The 18075-nt window shown below is 33.4% G+C and overlaps 1 protein-coding gene across 1 annotated transcript in view; it reads right to left on the reverse strand.

Moving 5' to 3' along the window:
* SI (sucrase-isomaltase) overlaps window positions 1-18075 on the reverse strand; it is a 93517-nt gene that overhangs the window by 28325 nt on the left and 47117 nt on the right. Inside the window, exons 25-35 of the mRNA XM_004704105.2 lie at window positions 14785-14991; window positions 13316-13470; window positions 11710-11878; window positions 9386-9482; window positions 9170-9282; window positions 8913-9038; window positions 7024-7152; window positions 5687-5797; window positions 4921-4983; window positions 2892-3008; window positions 1010-1097 (exon numbers count right to left, since the gene is read on the reverse strand). Of these exons, the coding sequence (XP_004704162.1) occupies window positions 1010-1097; window positions 2892-3008; window positions 4921-4983; window positions 5687-5797; window positions 7024-7152; window positions 8913-9038; window positions 9170-9282; window positions 9386-9482; window positions 11710-11878; window positions 13316-13470; window positions 14785-14991 (1375 nt within the window). The remainder of the gene's footprint in view (window positions 1-1009; window positions 1098-2891; window positions 3009-4920; window positions 4984-5686; window positions 5798-7023; window positions 7153-8912; window positions 9039-9169; window positions 9283-9385; window positions 9483-11709; window positions 11879-13315; window positions 13471-14784; window positions 14992-18075) is intronic.

Here is an 18075-nt window from a genome sequence, read left to right on the forward strand (position 1 = left end):
GAGACCCCTTTGCAAGGGGATCTCCAGTGGCCTACTATGGGTTTTGGGTCTCCACTCCGTACTTCCCCCATCATTCACTATGGTAAGATTTTTTGTTCTGATGATGCCTTATTTCTTTTCACAATTCTTTTCTATATTTCTTTTCACAATTCTTTTAAAATACTTTTTGATATTTTAGGATTTGTATACTTTGTGTACAAAATTATAAATGCAAAATTAAATTAGTCTGCAATTGTAACTTGTGAAAAACATTAGAAAATTGGTAATCTATTCAGTCACAAACATGTCACTATTGAGTATGACCTAATAAAAAACCCTGAAAATGTGTACAGTCATAAATGCTTACTTTTTATGTATTGAGGTGGACATTTCTGGTTAAGACTATCTCTAACAAAAAAATTCATTTTGTATCCCGAGTCTCTGGTGTTCAGAATCAGGCAACTGTGATGATACTGCCTTTAGATGCTCATTTGCTCAGTTTGAGGTGTCGTTTTAAGGAACTATACCATTCAGGTATTGATACAGGTCATGAAGCTTACTGCCTATACTTGGGAAGGAGGAAAAATGCTGAAGGACTGGCTGGCCCTTCTGCTCCCAGGTCAGTTGGGGCAGGGTAGAACTATTACTATTCCTTCAGTACAAAAAGTAAAATCAACTTGGAAAGAAAAGTTTTGTTTGTTCATATAACTTTAAATAACATTTACAATTTCAAATCTGGGAAGGTAATTTTTAGAGATCCAAAAGAATGATTTTCAAACAAATTAAAAAATTCAAACAATTTTAAAACAAATTTATATAGATGAAAAAAGGTTCTTGGCTTTTTTCAAAACAGAACTAAATAATATAGGTAATGTATAGAGTATGTGTACAAACTAATGAGGGACTTGGGAATGTGAATCCAATCCCTCAGTCCTTAGATGTAGGTAACTTAATGAATCAATAACAATAGCATAATGACATAAAAGATATAGCAATAGCTATATATAATGCCTGGGAATATATATAATACCTGGAAAATAAGGTGGATAATTTAGGTCTTTATTTCTGCATTGGTTAGAAGTTGTTCCATTTACAAAACTTGATGGTTCATTCATATCCTTAAAGAGGAAGACAAGGGAATAAAAGGAAAAAGCTCAGAATATATATATATATATATATTGGATAGGAAGGGAGACTAATTCATAGAACTGGGAACTTAAGTGAACATTTATTTAGGTATTTATTTATTTAATTTTTATTGACATTTAATTCACATACCCTACATCCAGAAGTACAAGCATACTAAAATTTACTCACTATTTTAAAGCCACAAAATAAAACGAAGCTCAATAATACTAAGAATTTGGTTAAGTTAAATTCACTTAACGTTTTGATAATCAGTGCTTCCTTTCAAAAAATATATAATGCCCTGTTTTTCTCTGTGGAGTGAATATTACATATAAAAGTAAGTTGTTGTTTTGTTTCTCAAACATAAACTCAGCTTTTCACAGTGTAGACTTTATATTCTGTTATATAGGCTACATTTTAAATTTTTTGATGATCATATTTTTCTCTAAAAAATATATATATTCAGGCTTTGTCTGAAGCAGTGAAAAAAAGAAAGGAAATGACTGTATAGAAGTAAATCTTGCACACTGTCTTCTTCGTCTACAACACTACTTTCTCTCATCCACCAAGGCCTGTGAGACTGGAACCAAGTACTTTTATTTTGTTAACCATAACCATAAGCTACAGTTTACAAATACAGAACACCTGAAAGTTGAGCTCAATGGAGCGCATGTCTCAAGAGTCTGCAGCAAATGAAGGGATCAGTATTTAAAAATGCAAGTTAATTTGATTAAATATCAACACTTGTAAATAGAAAGTTTGTGGGAATACTTCTATGCTAAAATTTTATGGGAAAATGGATGAAAAGACAATGAAATTCTTCCATGAACTCTTTGAAGTCCCCTCAAAGGTTCCCTACTTTGGATCCAGATAGTCTCAAGGGCAGGCTCACTTGGTTTAAAGCCCATTCAAATACCTGATCTTGTACATCAAACTGACATATCTGTCCCAATAATAAAAAAAAAAATCCATGCATTAACTTTATATCCTTAAGGCTCTCATATAACTACAGTAGCATCTCAGTGGAGACTTCTTCAATTAGCAAGTCTATAAGCAAATGTATCTTGTCACAAGCTGCCCAAAGAGTTCTGCCCCAAATCGTTGCAATCCCGTGTGTTTCAGAGTTGAACTGCTTCATAGGGTTTCTTGGTTACGATGTTTACAAATATAAACCACAGGTCTTCCCAAGAGTTGTGGGGTGGCTTTCCCTGTTAACCTCTCAGCAGCTGATCTTAAATCACTGACTTCATCCAGTTTTCTTGTTGAAAATCCAGTAGAATAGCAAACAGCACGTTCACTACCTAGGGATGTGTTATGTAAAAAATTCTATATTTTTGGGTGAAAAGGGGCTTCCTTTCAGGTTATCTTTAAATTACCTTTTAAAGAATCCTACTGCCACCAATTTAAAGTTACATCTAGAAGAGGAAAAATGTTTGACATAATTCCTTGATAAATTTTAAAGTGATAATGCATTTTTGTACAGCAGAATGGATACTTGAGTGTGAGAATTTATTCTTGAATGACAATAAAATCAATATTAATAACAAGAAAATAGGTGATATAATTACTTGATTAAGATAAAAATGTTTGCAAAGTAATGCCTGCAAACATTAATAGAATTTCAACATCTTTATTTCAGCGGCCCTTTCACAAGAAAGTTGTATGGGGGGAAAAGTGAACTAACTGCACAAAGAATACTTCATTGACAGTGAAATCAAGTAAGGATTTTTGCATAAGCATTACAAACTAAATAATGTAAGAGATACATTTTAGAGATTACTTACAATCCACAAACCATCAAATTTCATCTGGTTATTGTAGAAATCTAAAATTTCCCTTATCCACCACTCGGCTGTGGAATTCTTGAAGAAATCTGGAAAAGCCACATGAGCTCTGGAAGCCTATATTAAAAAAAAATCAGATTTACATATTAAAAGCATCCTGTGTATCTCTACCAGTAATCATGTGTCAGATTTATAAATTGTGCACTAGTGATAATGAAAGGAACCCTATTGATGTGCATGTATGTGATTTCTGCTACAGGCACCCAGGTGCTGTCGAAGAAAAGATGGAGAGAGGATAGTGCAGTTGGGTAGTTGACAACGAACCAACTTGAAAGAAAACAGGAATGTAATTTTTTTGCTCCAGGGTGATAGGAATTTTCACCTCAGTATTGGGAGAGCTCTAACCAGCAGATCTATCCTTGTGGGGTCTCTAATTAAAATGTATCCACTCAGTGAATTAATAAAATGCCCTGCTATCCTCACATAAGCCATGATAGTGCAGTGGTTAAGAATTCACCTGCTAAGTGCAAGGTTGGAGATTGGAAACCACAAGCAATTGAATGGGAAAAAATGCTGACACGATGGTTTACAGCCTTATAAATCTTTGGGTCAACTCTAACCTGTCCATTATGGTCGTTATGAGTAGAAATCGACTCAATGGCAAGGTTTCTTTTGTTTTGATTTTTTAAAAAGCTATCTCCACTAATTCGTTCTATTTATTTCTCATGCCCAAACTCACCAAACAGAAAAGTGGTGCCACTCATGAAAATTCCCTACTTGCCAGTCAGCATTAAAACTAAGAGTCACTGTACTTTAACAGACGATTAGTTTTGTTTAATTAATCAAAAGCAATGTCTGAACGCATGGCATCATCAGTCAGTGCTCCTGCAGAGCTTGAGGAGTAGCCAACCACTTCCAGAAGAGCTTCCCTTGTGAACAGAATATGGCAGGCATAGAGTAAGCACAGATAAGAGGGGATATAGAGATTTACAAAGTATATATATGTATATATATATCATGGAGTGTTTTCAATTAGAAAGAAATTCAATTTTATCACCTGACTGAGGCCTAGTGGAGTTACACTGAGCTATTTTCCATGCTAGGATCTTCCCCAAATCACAGATGAATTATTAAAGGTCAGATCAGACTTCGTTTCAACTTTCACTTTTTTTTCTTTTCATAATTTTGTTTTATTCTCTTAGGCGGTTGCTTTCATACTTTAATAAAAGTAATTTTTTTCAGAGAATTGATCAGATAAGTGTTGAAACGCTCTATGACTTTCATGGAGAAGCATTCTAGAAGACTTTACAGCAAATTGATACAGTAAAATTGTTCCTTTGAAGACTAGAGACTGTGTATCTTTACAGGAGCAGAATGGCATCCCTCTCCCACCGAACCACTGCCACATTCTAACTGCTGGCATTGCTACATCACCAGGGCTTTCTCGAAGCCACTGCAAAGTGAAGCTGCCCACACACCTATCTGAGGAGGACACTACCACCACTATCCAAGGATCGCGTGCAAGCCTCCCCTCTGACAAGATAAACCCTGACTCTTTCCTCCATGGCATGGTTCAGTGTTCTTTTTTAATATACTTTAAAAATGATTTGGTTACTTTTAAATAAGGATGATCCCACAATTCTCATCCTTACTTGAACTTTGACCAGAACACCCAGGTTCATTTGCGAGGCCCACATATTGAATTGACACATTGAATTACACATACATTCTACAGCAGGTTATACAATGTAGCTGCACATACATTTCTTTATAAATTTAATGATTATCAGAGATCATTCAAATAATAGCTTCGGGATCTAATGTGATAAAGTAAAAATTTGATTGATAAAATCACTGACAAGTTTTGGTATTCAAGAAAAATTAGGTCAACTTGATCTAAAAATGTTTTGTGTAGGATATAAGAAAATAAGCCTTCTACGTTTTTAATCAAACAGAATCATTAGTCAAAATGATCAAATTTAATTGCTAAATTTCTTTCTGTGAGGTAATTAATCAGTGTAAAAATTACATTCACAGCTTCATCTTCTGTCAGACTTTCGTCTATTGTAATATTGGGCAAGTCTGGCCAAACCTAGGAAGAGGGAAGAAATGGAAAAAAAAGATTAAAAACAAATTCAGTACGATTTAATTGTGACAAAAATGAAGTCTAATAGTGTTTTGATATGTAGTATAGCTTCAAGATCATCAACTTAATCATTTCTTCCATTAACGTTTGCCAAGTGTTGTTTAGTATATGTATCTTTTGCAAACAATTCCATTTCAGATGCTAGTGAATTATTTAATATGACAACCAAACAAGATGAATTTCTGATTTTTATATTAGGTAATGATTTTTAAAACAATGCATATAACCGAAATGGCTAAGCAACATTTTGTATAATGAGAACAAATGAAATTTAATTTAAGATAGAATGTTATTTATTTATTTTTAATTTTCCAGGTTTAAAAATATGTTAACATTTTAAAATTTTTACTAATAATTTTATTATGTTTTTAATAAAACACAAAAATATAGTAGGAAATTCAAAGCAATAGAACTTAAAGATGAAAATATAGTCTTTGAGAATATAATTTGATTTCTTTGTTTTTAATAATTTGAATTCAACTCAAGCAATGTACATTATTTCATTGATTAAATAGCAAATCACTACATTTCTCATGTCTCTATTCCTCTCTGAATGTAGTTTAGTTGTTAATATTTTAATTAGATGGAATATTTCCATAAAATGAAATTTTTATTTTATTATAAAAAGTTTAAGGCATGAATTTAATACCTTTGCCCAACAAATATCATTGGTGTTAGGCCATTTGACAAAGACATCTTTCTGAATTCCTCTTGTATATGCAGGGTAAGGCTTTGTCTCATTTCCAGAAATTGCTGGATCCTAAATTTGAATTGAAAAAGAAACCATATAAAAATGAAGTAAAAATATTGTCACTAGAGTAGCCATCATGAAATATCATGATTGCTCATTACAAAATTTATAATACTAATTTCTCACATAGACTGACAAGTTGCATTCTAATTAATTATCTAATTAGATGTCCTCTCATCTTTGTGGAAGGAAGTTATTACGAAAATCCATGAACTATGATTTTAATTAAGATTAGAAGGATTATTTGTTTTATTTTTACTTTGTGAGGTTTCTTCCTCCATAACTTGCTTTCTACGAGTTATCAATAGCATATTTTTTCTTGCATCACTAACTTGAAGGCTATTTTATAGACATGGCGAGTGTTGTAGTTACATAATCTGTTGTCAATTTGAGATGATTAAGAGGGAAGGGGTGGAGTTTATCCTGTCAATGAGGTGGAAGCTTGATGACCTCATTTGGAGGCACAAAGGAGATAAATAACTAGCTGGAGGCAGGATATAGACTTACTCCCTGGGAGACATTGCAGCTGAAAAGACACATGGAACTAGCTAGTGCCCTGAGCTGAAGAAGCCACTCAGAGACCCCTACCAGCACTGAGACACTTCTACCACCACTGGATCCACAAGACTTTCCACCCACTGACCTGTGAGCCTCCTGCATTTGGAATCATTGCATGTGTTTCATGAGTCTGAAGAGGAATTTATAGATTGGTATTGGACATATGGACTAATACCGGACTTATGGACTTGATCTGGACTGGGCTGCAATGTTTTCTCAATATTCAATTGTTCTTTATATAAATCTCTTTCTTATACACATATGAGTGTCTTTATATAAAACTCTTTCTTATACACATATGAATTTGTTTCTCTAGTCTATCCAGACTAGCACAACAAGCATTAGAAGCACCTCCAGAGAATGATTTAAGAATTATACTGTATGGAAATCGAAAATTCACCAATGCTTTGTGATTGTTGAGGCCAGGTTCTGGGCAGCTTGGATGATTACTGGAGAACAGCTTGCCTTTGATTCACTAGATTTTGTCTTAACTCTCAAAGAATTTTTCTAAAGTACAAAGATAACCTGTGACAGCTTACATGAAATGCAGAATGTTTTATATCTGGGAGTAGGATACAGAATTTTATATTTAATATTTTAATGTCACATTTCATTCTTAAATAGCAATATTAATAAAACCAAATAATGAGACAGATAAAATGGAAAAAAATACTGACCAGGATAATAATGTATCTCATTCCTTCACCTCTTATTTTGTCAACAAACTGAGGAAGGTCCCGGAACTCATCGTCAATTGTAAAATCGAGTTGTCTTTCCATGTAGTCAATGTCTGTGTATTGAACGTCCTGAAGTATGGGAGAATAACATTCTATCATAATTCTGAAATAGCAATGTGAAAATGCCACTTAATCCTAGAGTATTAATCAAACGAATCCATGTTCAAGGAATAAAAGTAGTATGCAAAAGACAAATAACATTCTAAGAATAGGTTAATTTAAATACTCTGATTTGTCAATATATCATTTTGTGCTTTTGATTTAGAATTCAGAGTACTTCCAAATCTGTGCACTCTATTCTATAATTTTCAAGGGAGACAGGAAGACACAGGAGCAAGATGATTTATGGAACAATAAAATCATGCTAAATGGCACAATATAATTTTGTACACTATACTCAGAAATAGATGTTTCTCTATTTCTAGTTCTTATAAAACAAATATGGGATGATTGCTGATTGTTACTCATATTGGCAAATGAGGAGAAATAATGATTAGTTAATTCACTAATTATTGTAAGATAATTTTTGTATTAGCCTCCAAAGTCATTCTTGGAACTAGCAACCTAAGATTAAGTAAGCAGAGTATTGATTATAGATTGATATTTAAAATATATTTAAGATAATGTGTGCTTGAATTTTATCATGGAATCTTCATCTTAGGTTTCAATAAAAACATGTTAATTATTTTCGGCTAATAGGATCAGCTAAATTTCTTCTCCAAATGATACAAATGATACGGCTAATGTATTGATGTTGTTGTGTGCCTGGAGTTAATGCTGAGTCCTCGCTGTCCTGTGTGACAGAGTAGATGTAAAGGCACCATAGAGTTTTCTTGGATATAAAAGTCAGAGAAGCGTATCTCCAAGATTTTCTCCCATAGAGCCTCTGGTAGGTTCTTTTTCTTTTTTTCCCCTAAGCAACTAAGTGTTTAACTACTGTTAAGCCTAAAGGAGTAATTATGACCATAATCAAAGAAAAAGAAAACAATCGCTGACTTCAAGTCCCTTGTTATTCATAGTGGCATATATAGGCTTTAAGAGGCCATACATTTTTAAGATAGCAGACAGCTTCCCCTTTTTCTCAAGGAACAGCTGGTAAATTTGAACCTTCAAATGCGTTAGCAGTCCAACTCTTATATGACAGCTGCATTTATAATAAATTTCCTTTTTCATAATTCTACATCATCCATCTACGCAATTCTCACAGTAACATACCCAAGAAGCATATATGGGATAATATTACAGGTAAATATGCCTTGTACTGAAATCTTTCTGACTTTTAATTTGAATGAGTTCTTATATGCCACATATCTAGCCTTTTGTATGTAAGAATGATCAGGAATTCCTGGAATTCCTTAATCTTGCTGTTAAAAACAAAAATTCAGGAACTGATCATTTGTGGACATAAGAATACATTTTTTCTTGCAAATTGAATGGAAAGGAAACTGCATGCTCCCTGTTATCCTGCATTTGAGTTAACAACCATCATTATTATTGTTGGCCTTCGGTAAACTAATCCAATTTCACTTCTCTGTAACAATTGTCTCGGATTCGCTATGCTAATAAATTTTATAGGAGAAAAGCAAGTTTACTCATTTAGTAATACTTATGGACAAAATTAAGGAAAATGGTATATTATTCCTTAAACCATCTGATAAAGACGTTTACTAATGGCCTCCTATCCAACTAACTTGTGGTAAAGCCAAGAAAATAGACAAATGAACAGTGATTATTACCAATACTTAAAACCATTGTTTATGATGTGTTTATTTATTGTATTCTGTCTTGACAGATGTTGTACTTAGCATCTTAGATACAAATATACTTACATAAGGGATCTTGGCAGCTACCATTTCATTATACAGTTGCTCAACCTCTGAAGTATTTCTGTACCCGTACCGACATAGATGGAATCCCATAGCCCAGTAAGGGGGCATAACTGGTTGGCCAATGACCTTTGGGGGTGGAGAAAAAGGCACACACAAAAAATTAGTATGTTGATTCTAGGCAAATTACATTAATACTATAAAATATCATATATTACTCTATATAATAATATCTTTTAAAAAGAAATATGCAATCATACTTCATGGTATTGCTTTGTTGCAACTTCTGGAGTTGGGCCCAAAAACATGTAAAAGTCTAAAATTCCTCCAATTATGCGGTAAGTTAGAGCAGGAGTTGGCTGAAATGTAACATCTGGAAATCCAAAAGATGATCACAATTTAAATATTAGATATTCCTTTATTTTAAAACATATATATGTATATATAATGAGTACTTCAGCAAGTAGTTGCTTTACCCATTGCATTACTGTTGAGTAAGAAAACGCTGTGCGCATTGCCGTCTTCTTCCAGAGCCATGTAATAGGGATGAAATCCATAGGAATTAAGTTTATACTGAAATAAATAAATATAGAAACATTATACATATTTAAACAATAATATGAGAATAGAATCATATACTGAATCCATTATAAGATTGCATCTCGGGATTTACATGTTCCTTTTCTGCCTACTCAAATTATGTGTTAATTATAATAAATATGAATATAAATCAAAAGTATTACTACAAAACTATAGGAAAATGTTATATAAAATCATCAACATGTGAAGCTACTGATTCTCAATATATCTTCCATCTAGGCCTACACACTTCAAAAAGTAGGATGTCTGTCTCTTCAATAAAAACATCTTCTGAAGAATTCTATGGATTTAATATTGATTTAACATAAAGCCAAAATGATAGCTTTGGCATCCTCCAGGGACTTAAATAACATTCCTTTGAAATATTCTTCAAATTTTGGGAACAAAAAGTATTCTGAAGGGGCAAAATCAGGCCTTAGGGTGGGTGTGGTAAGGTTTCTAATGACATGATTATCAGGAACATTTTCTACCCTCTATGCATGAACAGGGACATTGTCCTGGGAAGGAGGAGGAAGAGGAAGAGCAGGAGGAGGAGGAGGGAGTTGGTAATAATAATAAGAAAAATTCTCAATGTAAATTTCTTTCCATTCTCTCTCCAATGCATTTTCTGATTTTCTTGAACCTTCTTAGTAATATGCCCTTTGGATCACCCATGTCCTTCCTAACAAACTGTCAAGATTACCCTGTTGGAATCCCCAAATGCAGTTGCCATAGCGTTCTGAGCTGACCTTTTCCATTTGGAATTGAACTGACCTAGCAGATTTCCTTGGAAGTCACAGCATCAATTACATTTTAAGGTCATTTTAATAAGACGGAGGTAAGTGTATTACTGAAAGAACTTTGTGTCACTATTCCCTGGTCACAGAAATGTGTTTACATATCCCTTGCCTGTAATAAAGTTATACATGTAGGAACTGGAAACCGGGTAGCAACAAAATTTTACTTACTGGCATTTCCTTTAGCAAATCATTTCTGTATTATTTGAATCATCAAGGCTTTAGAACATGCAAATGATTAAACAAATGTGTAACAATGTTCATAAGAACCATGACATTCTTTGATATAAAATACACTGCATCCCACCATAAGTTAGATGTTTTTGTTTACAAATTGTAATTAGTTTTACAATAACATATCCCAGAAATAAAAAAGTGATAAAAGAGCTCAAACTAACAACAAAATCTCATCTTTATTTGTAAAGTATTTCATTTTCCTATCATCAACATCATCACGTTTTCACCACAGAAAACCTTCGCTGGCAGTCTTGTACTAACAACTCTTCCTGGGGACCGAAAAACAAGTGGCACCTTGTTGCCCACACTTCATGCTAGGAATTGATTAGAATGCACAAGAAACACTATCTATTCAGAACCATGCTTATTTTAATCTAATAATACCAGTACTTATTTTTAAATGTCTTTAAGATGTAAATTTTGAGAAAATGTCTCCTTTCACCTAGATGTCAATGAAAAAGAACCTTCAATAATTAAAGTTTGAACTAGAATGATAAAAATAAAACATTATTTGAGCACCTGACACAATAAAAGGGTTTGCAATAATACAAACATTTATAATCCACACATTTATAATCTCTATTGAATATATCCTTTACATACATGTATATAAAAATGAGCTAATTTTTAATTCAAATGTAATTTCACATATGTGTCAAACAATTGTCATTGTATTTGTTATGTGTTGCAGTAAATGTTTAGGAATGGATTCCATAAATAAGACAAACCTTTAGGGAAAGTATCATGAACATATACAGAGCAGCTTAACTCCATAAAAGGCAGGGCTACAGAAGACAAAGTTAGTATCAAATCATTATTTAAGAAGTTGATGAAATTTCAAGAAGAAACCCAGATATTTATTTTCTGAAAGCTGAGACTAAAGGTGGGCTTGACAAGGACTACTGAATAAGCATGTTCCTTGTATGCAGCTTAGAGGGTTGCAGAATTGGGTCTCACTGTAGTCAAGCAAGTTGTTATCCATCCACATCTCTGCTTTTTTTATCTGTAACCTATGGTGATTTTTTGTTTCTCCCCCGAGAATCAGCATTGAAGCTATCGAGACCTCTATGTTTTCTAAAGACCCTTTGTTGTACTTCAGTTCGGAAATTCAGGATTACAAATAAATTTTGTGGATCCTAATCATACCATACAAGTTGCTTCAAAGATAGTTACATATTGCTACTTACACCAGGAGGCTGGTCTCTTGTGAACATTCCCCAAGTATGCCAATTCATATCTCGCTTAAATGCTGTGTGTTCCACTTCCCCAAATCCATACACATATTCTGATGGCAAACGAGTAGATATTTGAATAAACTGATCATTAAAAGCAAATCCAGGGAGATGAGAATTCCAACTAGAAACAAAACAATTTCATTCATTGTGAAAAATGTACACAAAATTATAGTACAAATAAGAATAGAAATCCTTTCTGCTAACAGAAATCTGAAATTCAGATTTTTTCTATATATATTATTGTATCCACTTGTCAAATGGAAATAATTACAAGAATACACTTTATATTTTGCTGAGTTAATAGGGTTATGAAATGGGTTTTACATTATATTTCCAACATGTTAACATAGTAAATCAAAATACATTGATTGTATGTTTATCTTTAGATCTGAATTACATTTTAAAATAAATAAATAACATATGTATAAAAACTAAATATGTAATATATATCATAAGTTTTATGTATATATATACTTATCTATGAGTCTAATTAGTCACCAGGAAATGCATCATTCTCTATTTTCCCAAACACTGGTGATAACAACAGTAAATGATTTCTATTTATACAGCATAACCAAATCAACCTTCAAATATAAAATTTATTGTTCACACAGCATTTTTATCCCAACCTTACCAATCATTATTTCAAATATTAAAATTGATTGTTTATTTTATTTTGCATTTATAAAAATCAGGCCTTATGACAAAATCTAAAAATATAGTGTAAGGAAAATGTATTCTTATTCTAGTAACTTACAAGAAGATAAGAGAGAAGGAAGCGGAATTACTTGCAGCAGGGAACAGAAGTATACTTATTCAAAGTGAGAAATTTTCAAATATTTTATAATAAAAATGTCCAACTATCTCTTAGAAAATAATGCTTTTTTGTATAAAATGAGGCAACTGTTCAGCATTTTTAAGAAAAATATTGTTTTTAACAACAAAATTATTTTGAAAACAGACATTTTTCATTATTATCTGACTCTCAACCATCCTATCTTATAAAGGATAACCTTGCAAGCTTAAATTACATAGAAGTGTCTTTTAATCTTTTAACTATAAAGGCATAACATTTTGAGAATTTACTCAGTATCCTATAAAATATACTTTGATATGTCTCTTAATTCCCTTTCATAAGTAAGTAGCAGAGATAGTGTTAAATTTATGATATTTTTCACAACAAACTCTATTTTCCACAATTCTAATAAAACAGTCACATAGCTAATTTTTAAATTACATACATTTTCCCATACCCCTCATGTTTTCATGAAGTTTATGGATCTTGCCTTGACTTGAATTATGTGTCAGACATTCTATGATACATCAAGCACATCCAAAGTATAAATTAATGTTTACATAGATATGCTATGATGTTTCCTGATTATCTGAATTGTCTAGATTAGAAACAATAAAAGAGGTCTAGCTAGTTAATACAAGTACAAGTATGTTTATGTGCTACGATGCTAGAACAGAGAAGGGTGTTTAATCATCATATTACCTTTCCCAATAGTAAACTAAAATTAAAATGACATTCATATCAAATAGTTCAATCTCTTACATAATTTTTCCAGTGCTTCTCCGACGAATCTGGATCCCAAAAGGATTTTCCTTGATTTCAACATCATAAAGTCTGTTTTCGTATGAACTTGTTGGAGTAGTTGGAATGTTTAATGGTACTGGAACTTCATATCTCTTTTTTTGAGGATCATAAATCTATGGTGGGGAATAATAAGAGTAGATATAGTTGGCTATTAAGCTTGATACATAAAATTTATTTTGAATAATTGAAATAACAGCTTGCAGAAAGGTGGGTTATTTAATATGATTCTTCAATCCGTAGTATCCATAATTCCCACCAAATGACTTTCCTTTATGATGGGTGTGAGTTCAGAGGTGGGGAAAAGTCCTGATTATATGACACAGTTCAGCTCTGAGTGACAGCCAACCAGCTGAGTATAGAGAAAATCATGTCAGTAGGAAAAGGGAGCGATTTTACTACCAGGATTAGCCAGGAGGGGAGCTTGGCCTCTCTGGAATGTGCGATCCCTGCCAAGTGAACCTCCTTGGTCCAAGAGAGAGCGGTGACACTGAAGAGTAAGAGGACTCAGAGTAGGAAACAGGGGGACTTCCCAGGCCACAGGGCAAATAAAGCTGAGTGCTTTAGGGCAAGAGAACATCTTGTGGAGTGAGGTGCCTCCGCGCACTTAATTGGGGAAATCGGGTTAGTTGAACCGACAGTTGAATGCCATCAGTTGAGGCTTGGAGTGGCATGGTATGTCCTTGTGCATTAATTAACAGACCTGAAAGACCTTGTCTTCAACTAAAGCCTCTGTCCTGAGCATTTCGATCTGAATTCTATTAACATCCATAATACATTCCTAAATCATGAACCTTACCTGTGAGTTCTTGGTGGGCATTGCAGTAGATTTTAAAACATAGTTGAAAAAGTAGAGAGGGCGGTGGGAAACAGCTGGACAATTAGTTTCTGAGTGATAAGGAACACAGCTCAAACAAGAATATCTAGCATTTCTACCAATATAATCCCTAATTATACATTTATGGTTCCTATATCTATATCAAATTCTATATGCACATCAGTATACATTGGGACCAAATTTACTATATTATTTATTTTTCATTGACCAGAAAATTAAGACACCTTTTAAAAAAATTGTGGAGACAGCAAACAATCTATTTGTTCATTTAAGTCTGATTAGCAACATAGTTCCATTTTCAGTGACTTAATAATTATTCTATGTAAGAATTAAATTTTAAAATCACTATATTTGATTTTAAAAATACTAAAGATAAAGAACTACACTTGTTGACCATCTAGTTGTGAGCTATGTGAAAAAACTACAGGCAAAAATAAAATAACAACCTAACGGCCTTTGTTCTCATAGATTCAAACTGTACTAAAATCTAAGCCTTACCTATCTATATTATAATCCCAATTTCCTTATCATTTCAAAAGCCTCTTGCCTCCAAAGCAAAGGTAAGTAATGGTGCAGCTTATGCTAATCATACCTTGAACTGCAGCATATCATTCTTGTGATATTTCACCTCTACACGAAGAGTTGAGATAGGCTCAGATGGCAGCTTTATTCGAGCCTTAGTAGGATTCAAATTAAGGTCAGCAGTTATACCCATTGAGGAATACTGGACTGTGTTGACCAAGTAAGGATTGTCTTGTCTAGGGAAGTAACACTCAGGTGCTCTGCTGGCAAAAGAAGTCTTAAAAAGAAAAGAAAAAAAAAATCACATCCTTTATCTGATATATATATATATATATGTGTGTGTGTGTGTGTGATATGTGACTCTAAAAAAGGTGATGTTGATCTATTTTTATTTTTTACTTATACTTTTTATCATATTAGTGAGGGCTCTCACGGCTTTTATAACAATCCATAAATCCATTGTGTCAAGCACATCTGTATATACGTTGCCATTATCTTTTTCAAAACATTTGCTTTCAACTTGACCTCTTGGTACCAGCTCCTCATTTTTTGCTCCCTCCCACCCTCATGAACCCTTGTTAAATTATAAATTATTACACAGCAATGATGACCTCCAACATAGCAAAAGTATGAAAATTGCAAAAGACTTGGCAACATTTTGTTTCATATATATATATTTGCTTGAGTTAGAGCCAACTCAACAGAATCTGACTGCATCAACAATAACACTGAATGATACACAAATTTATTGTTTTGTTTGTATTTCTAAATATGATTATAGAGAACACAATGCACCTTCGGTGCAATCAGAGACCATTGGTACTACAATGTTAATAGAATATCTGTATGTTGTCCATAGACCAGTAAAGAAGAATCAAATGTATATCTTTTCAACTCAGAAAAGAAAATTTGATTGTGCTGCCTTTGTAGGAATTAAGTATATTACTAATAATGTTTGACTATGTTTGCACATGAACACAATCTGAAGAGCAAAAACAGACATAGACCCAAATATTATTAGTAATATAATAACCTTTCGAAAGACATGTGCTTAGAGTTCTGTACCCTAACTTTTTGATTCACAAGAAACTACCCCTTTCTTGATGAATCCTTATGGTAGCCAAGATTGAAAATTGAATCTTGCTTGCCTCAAAATTGAAAAGAAAGTGGTGCTAGGCTCAGAGCTGATATGTTTACCTAGGTTGGGAATTGGAATCTAAGTGAAAGAATGATTATCTGTAACACAAAGGGTCATTTTCTGTTCTATAATCCACCCCCCTCATCTTCTTTATTTAGTAACTCAATATATGTATATTGAGTGCAGCCAATTGTTCATCTAAAACACATAATTTTACAGATGTGTATTAATCTCCAAAGTTCCTTAACATAAAGGAAGATAAGCTGATTAAATGGTGACACCTTTGTCATAACTGTTCTAAATGTTAGTACAAATGTTGACATCAAGAAGTAATTTTGAGATTGAAATTCAAATGGAAGCTCTAGAGACACTAATGGATATTAAGATTATAATATTTTAGGTCTGGGGTTGATTTTATGAAAGAAAAATTGATCCTGTTTTGTTTAAACTACTCAGATACTTAGTCATTGATACTTTCAGTTAAAAGCAAAGCAAACTGTAAGTGAGAAATACATAGATCACCCATCCCAAATTTAGCACATGAAATGAATATGAATTGAATCATGAATATGAATGACTTTGCAGAAGGGTATAGCATGTCTATGACTCCCCCACCGGTAGTGTTCATTATACTACCACTTCCCCTTTCTTATCAAAATTGTCCTCACCTATACTTCTGATTGATATTTTTTTCAGCATTATTTTTTTAATAATTAGTATGAAAATAATCTGGTTACTTAATTTAGAGGAAATGGTAAAAATTTATAAGCTTGATTTGTTCAACTTGGTAATGCACAATTGATTGAATATGCAATGTACCTTTGAGTAGCTTTTTAAAATGCTTACTCACAAACCTGCCCTTGTCCAAGTACATTTACATACAATCAGCAGTAGATTACTTCTGAAGTTCGAGATTTACTGTCCTAGAGCTCACTTAATCAGTAGGACCCTTAAAATTCATGTGACCTTCAAACAATTAACTCTAAGAAAAAAATTAAAGTTAGGTGGTTACTGATATAACTTAAGAAAATGAGATAGGTGCTAAGATTTTGAAGATAAGATTATTTTTCTTAAGTTATCAGTAATATGGAGCACATCAAATATCATTAAATTCAAATTTGGAAAAAATAGAGCTTATTTCTCATGAAAATAAGGTAAATTAACTTTCCATGAACACACAGTGACCAGATGCAGATCAAACACACACTCTAGCCCTGAGATTGGCCCAACTCTGAGCTTGTTTCTTTAGTTCATTACTCTAATCATCCCCTTTTTAGAACTTCAGTTCTTATGTCCATTGCTTACATTAGCACACTAAGTTGGCAAAAGTGAAATCCCCGGAGGGTGGGCAATCTTCTATTTTCTCAAGAACTACAATTGTGTGATGGAATATGGCTTAGGAAATGCATGCAAGCATGTTGAGAGCTCTCCCTTTAGATACTTACAGAGGTACAAAGGTGCCCAGGGTACAATCCTACTGTAATTCCTCAGAAGGTCACAATGACATTGACCCAGAGGACATTCTCATTTCTTTTCACATTTCAACAGTCCCGCTGGATTCTCCTGGTTTTCTTGTTTTTTAAATAGGAAAGGAACGAAATCTGAATCACACTACCCACCTGCCTACCTCTTTGTGTACTCTCAGGAGATGTATCTGGTCAGTGCTTCTAATTAAGGTAACCCATTTCCAAAGTGCTTCCAATCCTTTGCTTTCTTTCTTACAAAAACACTTCCCCCAAAATATTTTGCACCCTCCCCTGAATAACTAATATAACCACTCGTTGTAAATGATATTTGTGTGCCTCCTTGCAAAGTCGTTACAAGTTGAACTGTAACTGCAAGGTCCTGTTGTTCGAAACCAGCAGCCACACCTCAGAAAAAGACAAGACTTTCTACTCCAAAGAGTGACAGTGCCAGAAACCCAAAGAGCAGTTCTACCCGGGGCTCTGGTCACTCTCAGTAGGAAGCAACTAGATGGCAGTGAGGGATGTCTTTGTTTGTTGTTTGTTTTACTTTTAATGTCATTTTGCTATTTTCCCCAGTTAAAAAAGAAGTAGGTGACCTCTTAAACTTCAATTACTGCCCTATTTCTCTGCTTTCTTTATAGCTCCAATTCATCCCTCAATTCACATTTGAACTCACTCAAATGGGGCTTTTACCCTTGCCTCTCCAACAATATACCTCTTGTTGGGGATCCAAAATGTCCATGTTGCCAAATCTAAA

This window comes from Echinops telfairi, unplaced genomic scaffold (assembly GCF_000313985.2).
Source record: "Echinops telfairi isolate 266 unplaced genomic scaffold, ASM31398v2 ScPeMD7_7420;HRSCAF=8458, whole genome shotgun sequence".
Classification (NCBI taxonomy): domain Eukaryota; kingdom Metazoa; phylum Chordata; class Mammalia; order Afrosoricida; family Tenrecidae; genus Echinops; species Echinops telfairi.